General features: G+C 44.2%; 1 protein-coding gene across 3 annotated transcripts in view; it reads left to right on the forward strand.

The window, feature by feature from the left end:
* impact (impact RWD domain protein) overlaps positions 1–21,773 on the forward strand; it is an 83,087-nt gene extending 61,314 nt beyond the window's left edge. For 2 of the 3 annotated variants that reach the window (XM_067977764.1, XM_067977771.1), the window contains 4 exons: positions 2,731–2,804; positions 7,411–7,501; positions 11,259–11,393; positions 20,526–21,772. In XM_067977764.1, coding sequence (XP_067833865.1) covers positions 2,731–2,804; positions 7,411–7,501; positions 11,259–11,393; positions 20,526–20,585 — 360 coding nt within the window. In that variant the 3' untranslated portion in view covers positions 20,586–21,772. Of the gene's footprint in view, positions 1–2,730; positions 2,805–7,410; positions 7,502–11,258; positions 11,394–20,525 lie in introns of all 3 variants that reach the window. The other variant, XM_067977781.1, reaches the window with a different exon arrangement.
* The last annotated feature ends 1,261 nt before the right edge of the window (positions 21,774–23,034 follow it).

Below are 23,034 nucleotides of genomic sequence, written 5' to 3' on the forward strand. Positions count from 1 at the left end.
ATGGTCTTATAGAAACATACAGCACAGAAGGAGGCCGTTTGACCCATCGCGTCTGTACCGACTCTTTGAAAGAACTATCCAATTAGTTCCACTCCCCTGCTCTTTCCCCAAAGCCCTGCAAATTTTTCCCCTTCAAGTATTTACCCAATTCCCTTTTGAAAGTTACTATTGAATCTGCTTCCACCGCCCTTTCAGGCAGCGCATTCCAGATCATAACAACTGGCTGCATGGAAACATTTCTCCTCATCTTCCCTCTGGCTCTTTTGTCAATTACCGTAAATCTGTGTCCTCTGGTTACCGACCCTCCTGCCAGTGGAAACAGTTTCTCCTTATTTACTCTATCAAAAGCCCTCATAATTTTGAACACCTCTATTAAATCTCCCCTTAACCTTCTCTGCTCTAAGGAGAACAATCCCAGCTTCTCCAGTCTCTCCACGTAACTGAAGTCCCTCATCCCTGGTACCATTCTAGTAAATCTCTTCTGCACCCTCTCTAAGGCCTTGACATCTTTCCTAAAGTAATGTAGGAAAATGATTCTGTAAAATGTAATGACATAGAACGTACAGCATGGAAACAGGCCATGCGGCCCAACTGGTTCATCCCAGTGTTTATGCTTCACACGAGCCTCCCTCCTCCCTACTTCATCTCACACTATCAGCATATCCTTCTATTCCTTTCTCCCTCATGTATTTATCTAGCTTCCCCTTAAATGCATCTATGCTATTCATCTCAACTACTCCATGTAGTAGCGAGTTCCACATTCTCACCAGCCTCTGGGTAAAGAAGTTTCTCCTGAATTCCTTATTTATTATTCTTATCTTATATTTATGGCCCCTAGTCTTAGATTCCCCCGCAAGTGGAAATATCTTCTCTACATCTCCCCTGTCAAACCTTTTCATAACCTTTACGACCTCTATCGGGTCATCCCGCAGCCTTCTCTTTTCTAGAGAAAAGTGTCCCAGCCTGTTCAATCTTTCCTGATAGGTATAACCCCTCAATTCTGGTATCAAATGCTTGTTCATTACTAATGACAAATCTCATTAGTAACACCAGTTATTAGCTAAAGGTTTATGGTTCTGAAAATGTTTCTGAAAGCCACTAAAAGCTCTGCCAGAACCACTAAACTTCACATTAACTTGGTTCTTCTTGTTGCTCTTGTGTTCATTCTGAAGCTCTGATGTTCTACCAGCTTCTTGTTTTAAAAATTGGTTTCATGTTTAAGAATTGTGACACAAAGAAATGCAGTTAGTTCAATTACTAACCGGTAAAGCATTGTTACGTGGCCAGATATAGTGCAATTGTGCTCCTCCTGCCCGCACCCCCCTTGTCATAGCTGCTCTGCGAAATGTTAGCTTCATAAAATGCTGTTACTGTTCTCCTTTGAGCTCAGTTAACAATGACTTGTAGGAAAACTGGGTCGTACATATTAATGCAACTGCACCTTGTGTTCCATACTTGCATTTATATCGTGCCTTTCGTGACCTCAGCATGCCCCAAAGCGCTTTACAGCCAATGAAGTACTTTATGAAGTATAGTCACTGTAGTAATGTAGGAAACGTGGCAGCCAATTTGTGCACAGCAAGATCCCACAAACAGCAAAGTGATAATGACCAGATAACTTTTTTTTAATGATGTTGGTTGAGGGAGAAATATTGGCCTGGACACCAGGGAGAACTCCCCTGCTCTTCTTTGAATAGTGGCCATTGGATCTTTTACATTCATGTGAGAGGGTTGATGGACATCCCCTCTGACAGTGCAGCACTCCCTCAGTACTGCACTGGAGTGTCAGCCTAAATTTTATGCTCAAATGTCTGGAGTCAGACTTGAACCCACAGCCTTCTGATTTAGAGGTGAGAGTGCTACCTACTGAACCACAGCTGACACATGTCAGTTGTATGCTCTCTGATCCAAAACCACTAAGAACCCCATTTTAGACCTCAACCTTGGCTCAGTGGGTATCACTCGCGCCCCTAAGTCAGAAGGTCATGGGTTCAAGGCCCATTCCAGAGATTTGAGCACATAATCCAGGCTGACACTCCCAGTACAGTACGGAGGGAGTGCTGCACTGTCGGAGGGGCCGTCTTTTGGATGAGACTTTAAACCGAGGCCGTGCCTGCCCCCTCAAGTGGACGTTAAAGGTCCCACAGCCACTATTCGAAGAAGAGTAGGGGGGGTTCTCCCCAGTGTCCCAGCCAATATTTATCCCTCGATCAACATCACAAAAAAAAACAGATTATCTGGTCATTATCACATTGCTGTTTATGGGATCTTGCTGTGTGCAATTTAGCTGCTGCGTTTCCCTTCATTTCAACGGTGACTACACTTCAAAAGTACTTAATTGGCTGTAAAGCGCTTTGGGACATCCTGAGGTCATGAAAGGTGCTATATAAATGCAAGTCACCTTTCAAATGAAAGAGTGGTGCAAGCAGAATCAGTAGTAACTTTCATAAAGGGAATTGGATATATACTTGAAGGGAAAAAATTTGCAGGGCAACAGGGAAAGAGCAGTGGATAGTTAATTGGAAAGTTCTACCAAAGAGCCAGCGCAGGCACAATGGGCCAAAAGTCTTGCTTAGAAATATAAACAGAACAGTGGGTAATGGAAATATATCCACTATTTTCCATTTGCGCATTTTTTATTTCTATAAATGATTGTGTATCACACTATTAACTTGTTGTGGAAATCGAAGTTTTAGACATTTGTCTGGTTTTGCTTTCTCTTCTCTTTAGGTGAAACTGGTTCTTCAGAAATTGTACGAGAACAAGAAGATTGCCAATGCCACTCACAACATCTACGCTTACAGGTATAAGAAAGGCCACGTAATCTTAGAATCATATAGTAATTAGATAATGATCTAAATAGGATAGAAACTGAATTGGGAAGATCACTAAAAAGATTCATTCCTATAAATCATAGAATGATACAGCACAGAAGGAGGCCATTCAGCCCATCGTGTCTGTGCTGGCTCTTTGAAAGGGCTATCCAATTAGTCCCACTCCCCCCTGCTCCTTCCCCATAGCCCTGCAATTTTTCCCCCTTCAATTCAATTCCCTTTTGAAAGTTATTATTTTTGAATCTGCTTCCACCACCCTTTCAGGCAGTGAATTCCAGATCATAACAACTCGCTGGGCAAAAAAAATTCTCCTCATCTCCCCTCTGATTCTTTTGCCAATTACCTTAAATCTGTATCCTCTGGTTACCGACCCTCCTGCCAGTGGAAACAGTTTCTCCTTATTTAATGGTTAAAAACACATTTCAAACTATTTTATCCATTTTATTAAAGGAACTACTAATGTATCACACTATGGTTAATTTCCAACAGCTGTGTCGAAGTCTGGCTTTGCAATCAAGTATAGTGAATTGAATACATTGTGCAGTAATGTAACAAATGTTTTAAAGTTTCCAATTAAGTGTTGTGCATTTTACAGCAAGTGCAGAGCCAAGCAGTTGTAAATGTATCATTGCTAAGATGGATACATGGCATAATAATTACGTGGGACCTGAAGTTTTTTTTCCATGGGATACGAAAGTATGAATGCATAATCCATTCAACTGACGTTCCACTACTTTTGCAGAGGTATTAACTTATTTAAAATAAATAATAAAAATAACAGAGAGGAATTTCTTTGAATGAGTTAAGTGTTTGCACATTTATAACCCACAGCATCATTTCAGGTCAATGGTCTTTTTTATTAGAAAACATTATTTTCAGTTTTAGTTATTATCTTTAATGTATTTTAACGAAAAAAAAAATCATTGGTGCACATAGGGTCTAGATGTCGTGGGCATAACATTTTAACCTCTGAATTTAAATCCAGTACAAGCTAATAAGATTGATGTCCCTGTGGTGAGAGTCTTTAAGAAATGGCTTTTTGGTGTGTAAATCTAGGTGATGAGTGTTGAAAGGTTAACCACCATGAGATGAGGGCATTGCCATACCTGACCTCAATCCTATCCTCTCCTGACCTACCCACACACATTCAGGGGGCGCTGATTAGCAGAAGCTGATTTTTTTTCTCCCTCTATGGATTGAGGCCAGCTTTTAATGCTGAGAACAGCACAGAGTTCTGATGAAACGTTAACTCTGTTTATCTCTCTCCACAGATGCTGTCATAGAATCCATTGAAAGGTTACAGCACGGAAAGAGGCCATTCGGCCCATCGAGTCCGTGCCGGCTGTATGCAAGAGCAATCCAGCTAGTCCCACTTCCCTGCCCTGTCCCCATAGCCCTGCAAATTTTTTCCCTTCAAGTGCTTATCCTGTCCCCTTTTGAAGGCCATGATTGAATCTGCCTCCACCACCCCTTCAGGCAGTGCATTCCAGATCCTAACCACTTGCTGTGTAAAAAAGTTTTTCGTCATGTTACCTTTGGTTCTTTTGCCAATCACCTTAAATCTATGTCCTCTGGTTCTTGACCCTTCTGCCAATGGGAACAGTTTCTCTCTATCTGCTCTGTCTATGATGTGGAGATGCCGGTGATGGACTGGGGTGGCCAAATGTAAGGAATCTTACAACACCAGGTTATAGTCCAACAGTTTTATTTGAAAATCACAAGCTTTCGGAGATTATCTCCTTCGTCAGGTGAGTGAGTCACCTGACGAAGGAGATAATCTCCGAAAGCTTGTGATTTTCAAATAAAACTGTTGGACTATAACCTGGTGTTGTAAGATTCCTTACATTTGCTCTGTCTAGACCCTTCATGATTTTGAATACCTCTATCAAATCTCCTCTCAACCTTCTCTGTTCCAAGTAGAACAACCCCAGCTTCTCCAATCTATCCACATAACTAAAGTCCCTCATCCCTGGAATGATTCTAGTAAATCTTTTCTGCACCCTCTCTCGGGCCTTCACATCTTTCCTAAAGTGCAGTGCCCAGAACTGGACACAATACTCCAGTTGTGGCTGAACCAGTGTTTTATAAAGGTTCATCAAAACTTCCTTGCTTTTGTACTCTATGCCTCTATTTATAAAGCCCAGGATCCCGTATGCTTTTTTAACGGTTTTCTCAACCTGCCCTGCCACCTTCAACAGTTTGTGCACATATACCCCCAGATCTCTCTGTTCTTGTACCCCTTTTAGAATTGTGCCCTTTAGTTTATATTGCCTCTCCTCGTTCTTCCTACCAAAATGTATCACTTCACATTTTTCTGCATTAAATTTCACCTGCCACGTGTCCGCCCATTCCACCAGCTCGTCTATATCCTCTTGAAGTCCATTACTGTCCTCCTCGCTGTTCAGCACACTTCCAAGTTTTGTGTCATCTGCAAATTTTGAAATTGTGCCCTGTACACCCAAGTTCAAGTCATTAATATATATCAAGAAAAGCAGTGGTCCCAGCACCGACCCCTGGGGAACACCACTGTACACCTCCCTCCAGTCCGAAAAACAACCATTCACCACCACTCTCTGTTTCCTGTTGCTTAGCCAATTTCGTATCCTTGTGTCTGATCTGCTGAGTGTTTTCCAGCATTTTCTGTTTTTATTTCAGCACAGACCAGCTTGTTACACTTCGGGTAGGCGTAAAAGATCAGTAACGTTTCCCTCCCTCAGTTCGAGCTAGCACGGTCCGTCAAGTGGATTTGCAAATGGACCAGAAAAAGGAATCTCTTCCACAAGGTGTCTCAACGAGATGGAACTCCACATTTCAGATGGTTCAGCAACTGCTCAGAAATAGATTCATTATCACAGCCACGTTAGCTCCTCAGCAGCACATTCTATCAGTGCCCAAGTCGGCTGAATTTGACAAGTCGGAAGCCTTACTAGAACTCATTCGCTATGTGGCCGAGCTCTTTGGGGAGGAGATGTGTGCCTCCTGCTCCGTGCTTTCACCCACATTGCGCTATTTATTTTGTGTTATGATCGTCTCTCAGATGATGACCCCAGCGTATGTGGTCCAGAGACTTGAGCACTAAATCCAGGCTGACACTCCCAGTGCAGTACTGAAGGAGTGCTGCAGTGTAGGAGGTGCCGTTTTTCGGATAATTCAGCTTCTGTATTTTAGATTATTTTCACAGATGAGACTTTGGTCTATATGGTCTCAATTGTATCTTTACTAGCCCTGATATCTAGATAAGTTTCAGTTAGTGTGCCTAAGAGACCCAACAGAAAACCTTTTGCAATTGAATCTATCCAGTATTCAACAGGAATTTTCTTCCATCTTCAAAAAGCATGACAGCAGAACAATCACAGGCCTGGTTTTAGGTTCTTAACTATCGAGCAAATTTATTGAACAAAGGATGAAGAATCAAGTATATGACAGAAATGTAATATGTGTGTGTGTACGCGCGTGTGTGTATGTATATATATATATTATTTACATAGATATCCTAACCACCTCCTCAAGTAAAAAAAACAACAAAAGGTTGCAATTACGGCTGTCAAAATACAGGCCAGTCAGCCTAATGACGGTGGTGGGGGAGCTTTTAGAGACAATAATCCGGGACGGAATGAATTGTGACTTGGAAGAACTTTGAAAAAAAGCCAGCTTGGATTTGTTAAAGGCAAATCGTGTCCTGCAAACTTGATTGAGTTTTTTGATGAAGTGACGGAAAGGGTTGATGCGGGCAATGCAGTTGATGTTGTGTATATGGACTTTCAAAAGGCATTTGATAAAGTGCTACATTTTAGATTTGTTGGCAAAATGGAAGACTATGGGATTAATGGGGCAGTGGCAGCATGGATACAAAATTGGCTAAAGGACAGAAAGCAGAGTCATAGAAGTCATAGAAGTTTACAACATGGAAACAGGCCCTTCGGCCCAACATGTCCATGTCGCCCAGTTTATACCACTAAGCTAGTCCCAATTGCCTGCACTTGGCCCATATCCCTCTATACCCATCTTACCCATGTAACTGTCCAAATGCTTTTTAAAAGACAAAATTGTACCCGCCTCTACTGCTGCCTCTGGCAGCTCGTTCCAGACACTCACCACCCTTTGAGTGAAAGAATTGCCCCTCTGGACCCTTTTGTATCTCTCCCCTCTCACCTTAAATCTATGTCCCCTCGTTATAGACTCCCCTACCTTTGGGAAAAGATTTTGACTATCTACCTTATCTATGCCCCTCATTATTTTATAGACTTCTATAAGATCACCCCTTAACCTCCTACTCTCCAGGGAAAAAAGTCCCAGTCCATCTAACCTCTCCCTAGAAGTCAAAGAGAGTAGAGGTGAACGGTTGTTTTTCAGACTGGAGGGAAATAAACTGCACTCCATGATTCTATGGTTTAAAGTTGAGCTTGAAGATCAGCCATGATCTAATTGAATGGCAGAGCAGGCTCGAGGGGCTGAATGGCCTACTCCTGCTCCTATTTCTTATGTCAAGTGACTGCATTGTAGAAGTTTACACTTCTAGTCATGAGTTGTGTGATCTATAAAAAGGATGACTACAGTGTGAGGATTAATTGTTTAGGATATACTGCGAGGACAAGCAGACATTCCTGCAAGACTGTGAAGATGATGGAGAGACAGCAGCTGGTGGGCGCTTACTCCATCTTATGCAGGTAACAGAATACTTAACAACATTTAACAGAAATCCTTCATCTCTGTGGAAATTTAGTCTGATGTTACCATATAGTTTTACCATATAGCTTCCTTAAGCTAGAGATCTAATTATGTTGTTTAATTGTCATGCTATTTTTCACTCTCAATGAACATGCAGTCATAGAATCGTACAGCACAGAAGGAGGCCATTCGGCCCATCATGCCTGTGCTGGCTCTTTGAAAGAGCTATCCAATGAGTCCCACTCCCCTGCTTTTTCCCCACAGCCCTGCAAATTTTTCTTTTTCAAGTATTTATCCAATTCCCTTTTGAAAGCTACTATTGAATCTGCTTCCACTGCCCTTTCAGGCAGCGCATTCCAGATCATCACAACTTGCTGGGTAAAAAAATGTTTCCTCCCCTGCCCTCTGGCTCTTTTGCCGATTACCTTAAATCTGCCTCCTCTGGTTGCTGACCCTCCTGCCATTGGAAACAGTTTCTCCTTATCTACACTATCAAAACCCTTCATAATTTTGAACACCTCAATGAAATCTCCCCTTAACCTTCTCTGCTCCAAAGAGAACAACCCCAGCTTCTCCAGTCTCTCCACATAATGCACGTAGCATTCGTAACAAAATGGATGAGTTAATGGCACAAATAACGACGTATGGGTATGATCTTGTGGCCATTACAGAAACATGGCTGCAGGGTGACAACGACTGGGAATTAAATATGCCAGGGTATTTAACAATCAGGAAGGACAGGCAGGAAGGAAGGGGAGGTGGGGTGGCTATGTTAATAAGGGAAGGAATCACTGTAATACAGAGAAAAGATATTGGGACAAAGGATCAGGATAATGAAACAGTTTGGGTAGAGATAAGGAATAATAAGGGGCAAAAAACATTTGTGGGCGTAGTATATAGGCCTCCTAATAGTTGCAACTCTGCTGGAAGAAGCATTAATCAGGAAATAGTCGGGGCATGTAATAAGGGAACAGCTATAATTATGGGGGATTTTAACTATCATATTAACTGGACAAATCAAATTGGGCAGGGCAGCCTTGAGGAAGAGTTTATTGAGTGTATTAGGGATGGATTTCTTGAGCAGTATGTAACTGAACCAACAAGGGGGCAAGCAACCTTGGACCTGGTCCTGTGTAATGAGCCAGGGTTAATTAATAATGTCCTAGTTAAGGATCCCCTTGGAATGAGTGACCATAACATGGTTACATTCCATATCCAATTAGAAGGTGAGAAGGTTGGTTCTCAAACAAGCGTACTGAGCTTGAATAAAGGAGGCTATGATGGTATGAGAGCAGAATTGATTAAAGTGGACTGGGAAAATAGATTAAAGGGTAAGACGGTACATGAGCAGTGGTGTTCATTTAAGGAGTTATTTTACAACTTTCAAAAAATATATATTCCACTGAGGAAAAAAGGGTGTAAAAGAAATGACAGCCATCCGTGGCTAAGTAAAGAAATTAAGGATAGTATCCGACTAAAAACAAGGACATATAAGGTAGCCAAACTTAGTGGGAGGATAGAAGATTGGGAAGTCTTCAAAAGACAGCAAAAAGTAACGAAAGGATTGATTAAGAAAGGGAAGATAGATTATGAAAAGAAATTAGCAAAAAATATAAAAACAGATAGCAAGAGTTTCTACAGTTATATAAAAAGAAAAAGGGTGGCTAAGGCAAACGTAGGTCCCTTAGAGGATGAGACCGGGAAATTAATGGTGGGAAACATGGAGATGGCAAAAATGCTGAACAAATATTTTGTTTCAGTCTTTACGGTAGAGGACACTAAGAATGTCCCAACACTGGACAAACAGGGGGCTCGAGGGGGGGAGGAGCTAAATACGATTAAAATCACTAAGGAATTGGTACTCAGTAAATTAATGGGACTCAAGGCGGATAAATCCCCTGGACCTGATGGCTTACATCCTAGGGTCTTGAGGGAAGTGGCAGTAGGGATTGTGGATGCTTTGGTAATAATTTTCCAAAATTCTCTGGACTCGGCAAAGGTCCCGGCAGATTGGAAAACTGCCAATGTAACACCCTTATTTAAAAAGGGTAGTGGGCAGAAGGCTGGAAATTATAGACCAGCTAGCTTAACATCTGTGGTGGGTAAAATTTTGGAGTCTATTATTAAGGAGACAGTAGCAGAACATTTGGATAAACATAATTTAATAGGACAAAGTCAGCATGGCTTTACTAAGGGGAAGTCATGTCTGACAAATTTGCTTGAGTTCTTTGAGGATATAACGTACAGGGTGGATAAAGGGGAACCAGTGGACGTAGAGTATTTGGACTTCCAGAAGGCATTCGACAAGGTGCCACATAAAAGATTATTGCTCAAGATAAAGACTCACTGGATTGGGGGTAATATTCTGGCATGGGTGGAGGATTGGTTGTCTAACAGGAAGCAGAGAGTTGGGATAAATGGTACATTCTCGGACTGGCAACCTGTAGCCAGTGGTGTTCCGCAGGGGTCGGTGCTGGGTCCCCAACTCTTTACAATCTATATTAACGATTTGGAGGAGGGGACCGAGTGTAACATATCAAAGTTTGCAGATGATACAAAGATGGGAGGGAAAGTAGAGAGTGAGGAGGACATAAAAAACCTACAAGGGGATATAGACAGGCTGGGTGAGTGGGTGGAGATTTGGCAGATGCAATACAATATTGGAAAATGTGAGGTTATGCACTATGGCAGGAAAAATCGGAGAGCAAGTTATTATCTTAATGGCGAGCAACTGGAAAGTACTGCAGTACAAAGGGATCTGGGGGTCCTAGTGCAAGAAAATCAAAAAGTTAGTTTGCAGGTGCAGCAGGTGATCAAGAAGGCCAACGGAATGTTGGCTTTTATTGCTAGGGGGATAGAATATAAAAACAGGGAGGTATTGCTGCAGTTATATAAGGTATTGGTGAGACCGCACCTGGAATACTGCATACAGTTTTGGTCTCCATACTTAAGAAAAGACATACTTGCTCTCGAGGCAGTACAAAGAAGGTTCACTCGGTTAATCCCGGGGATGAGGGGGTGGACATATGAGGAGAGGTTGAGTAGATTGGGACTCTACTCATTGGAGTTCAGAAGAATGAGAGGCGATCTTATTGAAACATATAAGATTGTGAAGGGGCTTGATCGGGTGGATGTGGTAAGGATGTTCCCAAGGATGGGTGAAACTAGAACGAGGGGGCATAATCTTAGAATAAGGGGCTGCTCTTTCAAAACTGAGATGAGGAGAAACTTCTTCACTCAGAGGGTAGTAGGTCTGTGGAATTTGCTGCCCCAGGAAGCTGTGGAAGCTACATCATTAAATAAATTTAAAACAGAAATAGACAGTTTCCTAGAAGTAAAGGGAATTAGGGGTTACGGGGAGCGGGCAGGAAATTAGACATGAATTTAGATTTGAGGTTAGGATCAGATCAGCCATGATCTTATTGAATGGTGGAGCAGGCTCGAGGGGCCAATTGGCCTACTCCTGCTCCTATTTCTTATGTTCTTATGTTCTTATAACTGAAGTCCCTCATTCCTGGTACCATTCTAGTAAATCTCCTCTGCACCCTCTCTAAGGCCTTCACATCCTTCCTAAAGTGTGGTGCCTACAATTGGACACAATACTCCAGCTGAGGCCTAACCAGTGATTTATAAAGGTTTTCTTACGTGATATTTTAAAAAAATTGTTCCTATCTTTTGTGAACATTTCTACCTGCAACAGGGTTATTAATGAAGATTGAAGGAGTCCATTTCTTATCTACTGTTTTGCTTCAACAGATTTTAGATGTACGTAATGTGATGGTGGTAGTTTCACGGTGGTATGGGGGTATCCTGCTAGGCCCTGACCGCTTCAAACATATCAATAACTGTGCAAGAAATATACTTGTTGATGAAGGTTACAGCGAATTGACGGTAAGCCTGGACACTTAATACGGAATTGCTCAGAATGTAATACTAATGTGAATGACTACACAAGACATAGAACTGAGAGGTTACACCTATCAGGAAAGACTGAACAGGCTGGGGCTCTTTTCTCTAGAAAAGAGAAGGCTGAGGGGTGACCTGATAGAGGTCTGTAAAATTATTAAGGGGTTCGACAGGTAGACGTAGAGAAGATGTTTCCACTTGTGGGTGGAGTCCAAAACTAGCGGTCAGAAATATAAAATAGTCACTAATAAATCCAATAGGGAATTCAGTTGAAACTTCTTTACCCAGAGATTTGTGCAAGTGTGGAACTCGCTACCACAAGGAGTAGTTGAGGCAAATATAGCATAGATGCATTTAAGGGGAAGCTAGATAAGTACATGAGGGAGAAAGGAATAGAAGGATATGTTGATAGGGTTTGTAGGGTGGGAGGAGGCTCGTGTGGAGCATGAGCACCAGCATAGACCCATTCTGCCGAATGGCCTATTTCTGTGCTGTAAATTCTATGTAATTATTCTGCTGGCCTTATGTCTCAACTAATCCAGCTGTGGCAAATGCAATGGTCAATTGTTTAAACATAGTAAAAATGCTTCAGTACCATCTACCAACTTCCCTCGCTGGCTCGCTAAGAGTTGCAGTGACTGTAAAACATTTCACAACAACAACTTGCATTTATATAGCGCCTTTTAACATAGTTAAAAACGTCCCAAGGCACTTCACAGGAGCGATTATCAAACAAAATATGATGCCGAGCCACATAAGGAGATATTAGGACAGGTGACCAAAAGCTTGGTCCAAGAGGTAGGTTTTAAGGAGCGTCTTAAAGGAGGAGAAACGGGTAGAGAGGTTTAGGGAGGGAATTCCAGAGCTTAGGATCTAGGCAACTGAAGGCACAGCTGCCAATGGTGGCGTGATGGAAATCAAGACAAATAATGCTTTTTCTTTGGGGTATCTGACATGCATGAAAGCCCACCATCTCTCTGAACCAATCTGGTGAGAACCCTGCACACACTCACTCTCCCTGTGTAGAGAGAGAGAGAGAGAGAGAGAGACACACAACCCCCCCCCCCCCCCCCCCCGCTAATTTACCTAAGTGCAGAGTGCTTAGGTGTAGGTGGTCAGTGCCAAGAGTTAGGACCCTATTATTTTTTTTATTTGTTCATGGGATGCGGGCATCTCTGGCGAGGCCAACATTTATTGCCCATCCCTAATTGCCCTTGAGAAGGTGGTGGTGAGCCGCCTTCTTGAAGCGCTGCAGTCCGTGCGGTGAAGGTTCTCCCACAGTGCTGTTAGGAAGGGAGTTTCAGGATTTTGACCCAGCGACAATGAAGGAACGACGACATATTTCCAAGTTGGGATGGTGTGTGACTTGGAGGGGAACGTGCAGGTACATACGAATATAAGAACAGGAGTAGGCCATTCAGCCCCTCGTGCCTGCTCCGTCATTTGATAAGATCCATATACCCGCCTTTGGCCCATATCCCTTAATACCTTTGATTGCCAAAAAGCTATCTATCTCATGTTTAAATTTAGCAATTGAGCTAGTATCAATTGCCGTTTGCAGAAGAGAGTTCCAAACTTCTACCACCCTTTGTGTGTAGAAATGTTTTCTAATCTCGCTCCTGAAAGGTCTGGCTCTAATTTTTAGACTGTGCCCCCTACTCCTAAAATCCCCAACCAGCGGAAATAGTTTCTCTCTATCCACCCTATCTGTTCCCTTTAATATCTTATAAACTTCGATCAGATCACCCCTTAACCTTCGAAACTCCAGAGAATACAACCCCAATTTGTGTAATCCCTCCTCGTAACTTAACCCTTGAAGTCCAGGTATCATTCTAGTAAACCTACGCTGCACTCCCTCCAAGGCCAATATGTCCTTCCGAAGGTGCGGTGCCCAGAACTGCTCACAGTACTCCAGGTGCGGTCTAACCAGGGTTTTGTATAGCTGCAGCATAACTTCTGCCCCCTTGTACTCTGGTCCTCTAGATATAAAAGCCAGCATTCCATTAGCCTTATTGATGATTTTCTGCACCTGTTCATGACACTTCAATGATCTATGTACCTGAACCACTAGGTCCCTTTGGACATCCACTGTTTTTAACTTTTTACCATTTAGAAAATACCCTGCTGCCCTTGTCCTTCTAGGTGGTAGAGGTTGTGGGTTTGGGAGGTGCTGTCGAAGAAGCCTTGGCGAGTTGCTGCAGTGCATCCTGTGGATGGTACACACTGCAGCCGCGGTGCGCCGGTGGTAAAGGGAGTGAATGTTTAGGGTGGTGGATGGGGTGCCAATCAAGTGGGCTGCTTTGTCCTGGATGGTGTCGAGCTTCTTGAGTGTTGTTGGAGCTGCACTCATCCAGGCAAGTGGAGAGTATTCCATCACACTCCTGACTTGTGCCTTGTAGATGGTGGAAAAGCTTTGGGGAGTCAGGAGGTGAGTCACTCGCTGCAGAATACCCAGCCTCTGACCTGCTTTTGTAGCCACAGTATTTATGTGGCTGGTCCAGTTAAGTTTCTGGTCAATGGTGACCCCCGGGATGTTGATGGTGGGGGATTTGGCAATGGTAGTACCATTGAATGTCAAGGGGAGGTGGTTAGACTCTCTCTTGTTGGAGATGGTCATTGCCTGGCACTTGCCTGGCGTGAATGTTACTTGCCACTTATCAGCCCAAGCCTGGATATTGTTCAGGCCTTGCTGCATGCAGGCACGGACTGCTTCATTACCTGAGGGGTTGCGAATGGAACTGAACACTGTGCAATCATCAGCGAACATCCCCATTTCTGACCTTATGATGGAGGGAAGGTCATTGATGAAGCAGCTGAAGATGGTTGGGCCTAGGACACTGCCCTGAGGGACTCCTACGTGCAAGGTACTAAAGTTGTTTAACCAACTTAAACCGCGTACCCTACCAGTACAGAGTATTGGTAAGAATCATGCAGTACAGAAGGAGGCCATTCGGCCCATTGTTCCTGTGCTGGCAGCGAGTTGTTATGATCTGGAATGCTCTGCCTGAAAGGGTGGTGGAAGCAGCTTCAATAGTGACTTCCAAAAGGGAATTGGATAAATACTTGAAAAGGAAAAATTTACTTGGCTATGGGGAAAGAGTATGGGTGTGGGACTAATTGGATAGCTCTTTCAAAGGACGTTGCATTTGTTTTAACTAGGACAGTAGATTCTGAGCTGTTTTGATCTGTGATGAATCAGAGAATGATACAGCACAGAAGGAGGCCATTTGGTCCACCGTGCCTGTGCCGACTCTTTGAAAAAGCTATCCAATTAGTCCCATTCCTCTGCCCTATCCCAATAGCCCTGCAAATTTTTCCTTTTCAAGTATTTATCTAATTCCCTTTTGAAAGTTGCTATTGAATCTGTTCCCACCCTTTCAGGCAGTGCATTCCAGATCATAACAACTCGCTGCGTGAAAAAAATTCTTCTAATTCCCCCCCCGCCAAGATTTTTTGCCAATTACCATAAATCTGTGTCCTCTGGTTACCGACCCTCCTGCCAGTGGAAACAGTTTTTTATTTACTCTAACAGAACACCTCATAATTTTGAATTCCTCTGTTTAATCTCCTCTTAACCTTCTCTGCTCTAAGGAGAACAATCCCAGCTTCTCCAATCCACGTAACTGAAGTCCCTCATCCCTGATACCATTCTGAGATTATATGAGCGCATATTAGACACATTGATGACTGCAGAATACCCAGCCTCTGACCTGCTTTTGTAGCCACAGTATTTATGTGGCTGGTCCAGTTAAGTTTCTGGTCAATGGTGACCCCAGGATGTTGATGGTGGGGGATTCGGCAATGGTAGTACCATTGAATGTCAAGGGCAGGTGGTTAGACTCTCTCTTGTTGGAGATGGTCATTGCCTGGCACTTGCCTGGCGTGAATGTTACTTGCCACTTATCAGCCCAAGCCTGGATGTTGTTCAGGCCTTGCTGCATGCAGGCACGGACTGCTTCATTACCTGAGGGGTTGCGAATGAAACTGAACACTGTGCAATCATCAGCGAACATCCCCATTTCTGATATTAGACACATTGATGACTGTATCGGTGCCGTTTCCTGCTCTCGCCCCAAACTGGAAAATTTCATCAACTTTGCTTCCAATTTCCACCCTTCCCTCTCCTTCACATGGTCCATCTCCGACTCTTCCCTTCCTCGACTTCTCTATCTCCATTTCTGGGGATAGGCTTTCAACCAATGTCTATTATAACCCACCAACTCCCACAGCTACCTTGATTACACTTCCTCCCACCCCACTTCCTGTAAGGACTCTATTCCAGTTTCTCCATCTCCGTCATATCTATTCTGACAATCCCGCCTTCCGCACTGGTGCTTCCGATATGTCTTTCTTTTTCCTCAACCGAGGATTCCCCTCCACTGTAGTTGACAAGGCCCTCAACTGCGCCTGTCCTATTTCCCGCACTTCTGCCCTCACCCCTTCCCCTCCCTCCCAGAACCACGATAGGGTCCCCCTTGTCCTCACCTTCCACCCCACCAGCCTCCACATTCAACGTATCATCCTCCGCCATTTCCGCCACCTCCAGCGCGATCCCACCACCAAACACATCTTCCCCTGGCCCCCCCTTTCATCATTCCGAAGGGACCACTCCCTCTGCGACACCCTGGCCCACTCTTCCATCACCACCAATACCCGCTCTCCTCCCCACAGCACCTTCCCGTGCGGGCGCAGGAGATGCAACTCCTGCCCCTTCACCTTCGCCCTTCCCACCGTCCAGGGCCCCAAACACTCCACAAGACATACTAAAATTGGTTGCTTCACCTCTGAATATTGATTTGGATCCACAACGATAACAGCAACCTGCATTTATATAGCGCCTTTAACGTAGTAAAATGTCCCAAGGTGCTTGACAGGAGCGATTTTCAAACAAAATTTGACACCGAGCCACATAAGGAGATATTAGGACAGGTGACCAAAAACTTGGTCAAAGAGGTAGGTTTTAAGGAGCGTCTTAAAGGAGGAGAGAGAGGCAGAGAGGTTTATGGAGGGAATTCCAGAGCTCAGGTCCTAGGCAGCTGAAGGCATGGCCGCCAATGGTGGAGCGATGAAAATCAGGGATGTGCAAGAGGCAAGAATTGGAGGAGCGCAGAGATCTCAGAGGGTTGTAGGGCTGGAGGAGGTTACAGAGATAGGGAGGGGCGAGGCCATGGAGGGATTTGAAAACAAGGACAAGAATTTTAAAATCGAGCTGTTCCCGGACCGGGAGCCAATGTAGGTCAGCGAGCACAGGGGGTGATGGGTGAACAGGACTTGGTGTGAGTTAGGATACGGGCAGCAGAGTTTTGGATGAGCTCAAGTTTATGGTGAGTGGAAGATGGGAGGCCGGCCAGGAGAGCATTGGAATAGTCCAGTCTGAAGGTAACAAAGGCATGGATGAGGGTTTCAGCAGCAGATGAGCTGAGGCAGGGGCGGAGACGGGCGATGTTTCGGAGGTGGAAGTAGGCGGTCTTGGTCATGGAGCAGATATGTGGTCAGAAGCTCATCTCAGGGTCAAATAGGGCGCCAAGGTTGCGAATGGTTTGGTTCAGCCTCAGGCTGTGGCCAGGGAGAGGGATGGGAATGGTATTTGTGGCGGGGACTGAAGGCAATGGCTTCGATTTAGCCCAGAATGATGGGATGAAAGTTTATTTTCACTGGCTGTCATAAGGGCCCTGTAACGTCAGTGATGGTTGTATCATATGGCTGTTCCCAGCTCAAAACTACCTAGTTATCTTACTGCAGTTATGCAGGGCCTTGGTGAGACCACACCTGGAGTATTGTGTGCAGTTTTGGACTCCTTCCCTAAAAAAGGATATACTTGCCATAGAGGGGGTGCAGCAAAGGTTCACCAGACTGATTCCTGGGATGGCAGGACTGTCGTATGAGGAGAGATTGGGTCGACTAGGCCTGTATAAACTAGAGTTTTGAAGAATGAGAGGGGATCTCATTGAAACGTATAATTAAAATAAAAACAGGGCTAGACAGACTGGATACAGGGAGGATGTTTCCCCTGGCTGGGGGGGTCCAGAACGAGGGGTCACAGCCTCAGGATACAGGGTAGGACATTTAGGACTGAGATGAGGAGAAATTTCTTCACTCAGAGGGTGGTGAACCTGTGGAATTCTCTACCACAGAAGGCTGTGGAGGCCAAGTCACTGAATATATTTCAGAAGGAGCTGGACAGATTTCTAGACACAAAAGGCATCAAGGGGTATGGGGAGAGAGTGGGAATATGGTATTGAGATAGAGGATCGGCCATGATCATATTGAATTGCAGAGCAGGCTCGAAGGGCCAAATGGCCTACTTCTGCTCCTATTTTCTATGTTTCTATACCACTGAGTCAGAAGGTCATGGGTTCGAGCACCACTGCAGAGACTCAAGCACAAAATCCAGGCTGACACTCCCAGTGCAGTACTGAGGGAGTGCTGCATTGTCGGAGGGGCGGTACTGAGGGAGTGCTGCACTGTCGGAGGGGTAGTACTGAGGGAGTGCTGCACTGTCGGAGGGGTAGTACTGAGGGAGTGCTGCACTGTCGGAGGGGCTGTACTGAGGGAGTGCTGCACTGTCGGAGGGGCAGTACTGAGGGAGCGCTGCACTGTCAGAGGGATAGTACTGAGGGAGTGCTGCACTGTCGGAGGGGCTGTACTGAGGGAGTGCTGCACTGTCGGAGGGGCAGTACTGAGGGAGTGCTGCACTATCGGAGGTCCCATCTTTCGAATGAGACGTTAAACCGAGGCCCAGTCTGCCCTGTCAGATGGATGTAAAAGATCCTGTGGCATTATTTTGAAGAACAGCAGGGAAGTTCCCCCTGGTATCCTGGGCCCATATTTATCCCTCAATCAACATCATTAAAAAACAGATTATCTGATCATTACCACATTGCTGTTTGTGGGATCTTGCTGTGCGCAAATTGGCTGCCACGTTTCCTACATTACAACAGTGACTACACTTCAAAAGTACTTCATTGGCTCTAAAGTGCTTTGAGATGTCTTGAGGTCGTGAAAGGCGCTGTAGAAATGCAAGTCTTTCTTCTTTCTGTACTGCCGTGTTAATCAACACTTGTCAAACTAGGGTTGTTAAGAGCACATTAACTGCTGTTGGAAACCTGTAGCTGGGTGGTAGCTCGGTAGTTTCTCCACCTCTTTCTGAGCTCCTATTACTGTAGTTGTTATGCGCCTAATTAAGTATTTCAGTCAGAGTAACTATAATAACAACAAACTTGCATTTATACAGCGCCTTTAACATAATGAAACGTCCCAAGGCGCTTCATAGAAGCATTATCAGACAAAATTTGACTCCGAGCCCACATAAGGAGATATCAGCTTGGTCAAAGATGTAGATTTTAAGGAGCATCTTGAAGGAGGAGAGAGAGGTGGAGAGGTTTAGGGAGGGAATTCCGGAGCTTAGGGCCTAGACAGCTGAAAGATCGGCCGCCAATGGTGGGTCGATGAAAATCGGGGATACTCTTTCCCCGTAGCCCTGCAGATTTTTTCCCTTCAAATATTTATCAATTCCTTTTTGAAAGCCATGATTGAATCTGTTTCCACTACCCTTTCAGGCAGAGCATTCCAGATCATAACCACTCGCTGCGTAAAAATGTTTTTCCTTATGTCGCCTTTGGTTCTTTTGCCAATCATCTTCAATCTGTGTCCTCTGGTTCTCAACCCTTCCGCCAATGGGAACAGTTTCTCTTTATTTACTTTATCCAAACCTTCATGATTTTGAACACTTCTATCAAAACTCCTCTCAACCTTCTCTGCTCTAAGGAGAACAACTCCAGCTCCTCCAGTCTATCCACGTAACTGAAGTCCCTCATCCCTGGAATCATTCTAGTAAATTTTTTCTGCACCCTCTCTCATAACCAAGTAAATTGTGAATTCTAATTTCTTTATGATGTATGTATTGTACATGGCAGTTCATTCTGTAGTTATTTAGTAAGGGATGTGAAGTAGTTACTGCATTTGTACCTTTTGTATTTATTTATAATGTATGCTTGGAATTGTACTTCAGTGATATCTCAGTAGGGTAGCACAACCCGTCAATATAAATGCAGTCGACTCACTTATAGGTGCCCACTTTACTGCCTCTGACTTTTACATGATTGCTCAGTTACACAGCAGGTTTGCTGCACATAGGAATATAGGAGCAGGAGCAGGCCATTCAGCCCTTTGAACTTGTTCCGCCATTCAATTGGATCATGGCTGGTCTGTATCTCAACTCCATCTACACGCCTTGGTTCCGTAACCCTTAATACCCTTACCCAACAAAAATCTATCAATCTCAGTTTTGAAATATTCCCCCAGCCGCAACAGCTTTTTGGGGGAGAGAGTTCCAGATTTCCACTCCCCTTTGTGTGAAGAAGTGCTTCCTGACATCACCCCTGAATGGCCTAGCTCTAATTTTAAAGTTATGCCCCCTTGTTCTGGACTCCCCCCACCAGAGGAAATGGTTTCTCTCTATCTACCCTATCAGATCCTTTAATCAGCTTAAACACCTCAATTAGATCACCCCTTAATCTTCTATACTCTCGGGAATACAAGCCGAGTCTGTGCAACCTGTCGTCATAATTTAACCCTTTTGGCCCCGGTATCATTCTGGTGAATCTGCGCTGCACCCCCTCCAAGGCCGATATATCCTTCCTGAGGTGCGGTGCCCAGAACTGAAGGCAGTATCTCCAGATACGATCTAACCAGAACTTTAATTAACTGTGGCATAATTTCCACCCCTTTGTATTCCAGCCCCCTTGAGATAAAAGCCAATATTCCATTAGACTTTTTAATTATTTTTTGTACCTGTCCACTAGCTTTTAGTGATTTCTGTACATGGCCCCCTAAATCTCTCTGCTCATCCATAGTTCCCGGCTTTTCGCCACTTAGAAAATACTCTGATCTATCTTTCTTAGGTCCAAAGTGGACGACCTCACACTTTCCCACATTGCACTCCATCTGCCACAGTTTTGCCCACTCATTTAATCTATCAATGTCCCTTTGCAACTTTCTGCTCCCATCTACACTCTTTACTGTGCCGCCTGACTTAGTGTCATGAACTGCATATTTCAGAATATTTTAATGCTGATCAGTTCAAGGCATTTTATTTTTAATTTTTTTAAATTTCAGGATGAGGCATCAAAGACATCAACAAAGAGCAAAAAACAAAAGGGCAAGAAAGGAAAATAACAAGAAGAAACACAGATATTTTGTAATTTATGACCGTATGTGAGACCAAGAAATATTAATTTTTTCAAAATATGTGGATCAGTCCCTTTAATTTCACAACTGAAGACAGAAGAAAGTGTAATAATAAATAAACATTGCCGAACCCAGTCAACTTCCTCTTTCATATTTCACAAACCAGCTCTGCCTCCTCAGCCCTACAAATCACACAGATGCTATTGGCTCCGTGGACCCGAATCCCGAAGGATAATTCAAACCAAGACAATTATTTGCTTTAGGTTTCCCCGGAGCCCTGGACAAAACGTTGAAGTGTTGAGTAAAAATCCGTTTGCCCGTGAGCATTAATGTTTGAAGGATGCGGATTAAATTCATGCAAAATTCACTGCGCGTGTATATATTCAAATGCACGTAGATTAATATTACGAAATGGCTGGCAAATGTCGTGCTGTATATATAGACCCTGAACAAAGGAACAAGACATTATCTCCTTTCGAGTATTGGCTCAAAACAGTTGCAGAGGAATCGAGGCTCTGCAGCATTGTTTAGCCCACACGAGCTCCAGTAACCTGGCCCCTCAAAGCACAATTTACTTTGCTCACATTTATTATTTTTGCTGGTTTTGTCTTGTATTGAATTCTGTGGGCCTGAAGGGTTGTTCTTAGCACTGTTGCCTCATCCATAAACTCTGCTGCCCATATCCTAAGTCGCACCAAGCGCCCCACCCCCCCGCCCCGTTCACCCATCACTCCCGTGCTGTCTGGCCTGCATCGGCTACCGGTCCAGCAAAGGGAAAGCTAGACAAGTACGTGAGGGAGAAGGGGTTGGTCGATCGGGTACGGTGAAGTGAATGGAATGGGAGGAGGCTCGTGTGGAGCGTAAACACCGCCTTAGACCCGTTGGGCCGAATGGCCTGTTTCCATGCTGTAAATTCTGTGTAATTATTCACCTCCTTTCAAAAGACTACATCTTTGACTGTCAGTTCTCCCCCCCCCCACCCCCTCCTCATTTCCTGTTTGGTGTTCTTCTCTCCCCCTTTTATAGTCCTCTGATATTCTGCTACATCAGGGACAGTATAAAAATGCAAGAATTTGTTCACGAGCTAACCATTTTGGATTTTATATATTTGGTTTGTAGCAGCCCAGAATGGCATTTGCATTAAACCTGTTCTCTGTCTTGTAACTTCTATGTATGTATTTTTTATGTGGGAAACCATGAGGATTTTTATTTATACGGTGGAAGGAACAAAGTGCATATTTTGGCAAGGAAAACAGAACTAGAAATTCTTCGATTATGAGAGAGAGAGGAATAGCTGTAGGCACAGATTTTGTGGACCATTTTGTGATCATTTGGGGGTCTAGTTTCTGCTTGTTTTCGCCAGTAGTATCAGCACAATCCGGGGGGAATCAGCCCGACCAGCGCAAAAGATCGGGGGAATTTTAAACGTGAGTTCTGCCCAGATCCACGTACGTTCGTGTTTTCCGCGATCTTTTCCGCTGGTTCAAGATTCACTTTCCCCGGTTCAGGCCCCGTCCACGAGACTGGCCGCGCACTCCCCCCGGGTCGACATTGCGAGATTCCACCGATCGCACTGGTTCGGGAAGGTTCTTCAAATTGCGTTCGTTTCCTTAGGCGAACAGGCACCAGTCAGCACGTTTTAAAAGCATTTGCATATCAAAAAATATTTAATTTACTAAGAAACTGACCAGTGTGCACCAACGAAACTATTAAATGGTTCAGTGTAGTTTTTTTTAAAGTCATTTTCAGTGATTTTAAATCTGGTCACTCACAGGCTGAGGACTGGACAACCTTATTAAAAAGGCTTATTTTTGGTGATAAACCCATATTCAGCTGTATTAATAAAACTGCACCAGGTCACCGCTCTTAAATACATCAAGGAATACTCTTTAATGGAAAGAAAAAAAAGGATACGATTACATTCTATTACGTGTGGTCCATGGAAGATTTTACAATCGGGAAATTGCGCCCAAAGCGGAAACTCTACTCCTGATTTGTATGGTCTACGCGGGTCCTGTAACTTGCAACCTGTGATACAATACCGCAAATATCTAAAGGAAGAAGCCAAGTTTTAAAGCAGGCATTGGGGAGGACCAGGGGGACAGGAGTTTAAACTATTTGAAGAGTAGGAACAGACTGGATGTTGGGCGGTTCTTTTTCCCCAGGGAGCAGTGAGCCTCTGGAATGTGTTGCCGGAGGGTGAGGTGGGAGCTGACTCTCTGCCTTCAAGAGGGAGCTGGACCGTTTCCTGACTGGGGGCAGAGATCGCATCATAGAGAAGGGAAGTGTCTTTATAGATAACACTCGGTCCGTGTGATCCCCTGGACTGGTTTCAATCGACTTGAGTATTTTTTCCCTTATTGGCCCTGGGTTTTAGCTCCGTTTTTTTTTTTCCCCTCCCAGGAGATTACATTGGCCGTGGGGATGCGGGGGAGGG

This window comes from Heptranchias perlo, chromosome 3, assembly GCF_035084215.1.
Source record: "Heptranchias perlo isolate sHepPer1 chromosome 3, sHepPer1.hap1, whole genome shotgun sequence".
Classification (NCBI taxonomy): domain Eukaryota; kingdom Metazoa; phylum Chordata; class Chondrichthyes; order Hexanchiformes; family Hexanchidae; genus Heptranchias; species Heptranchias perlo.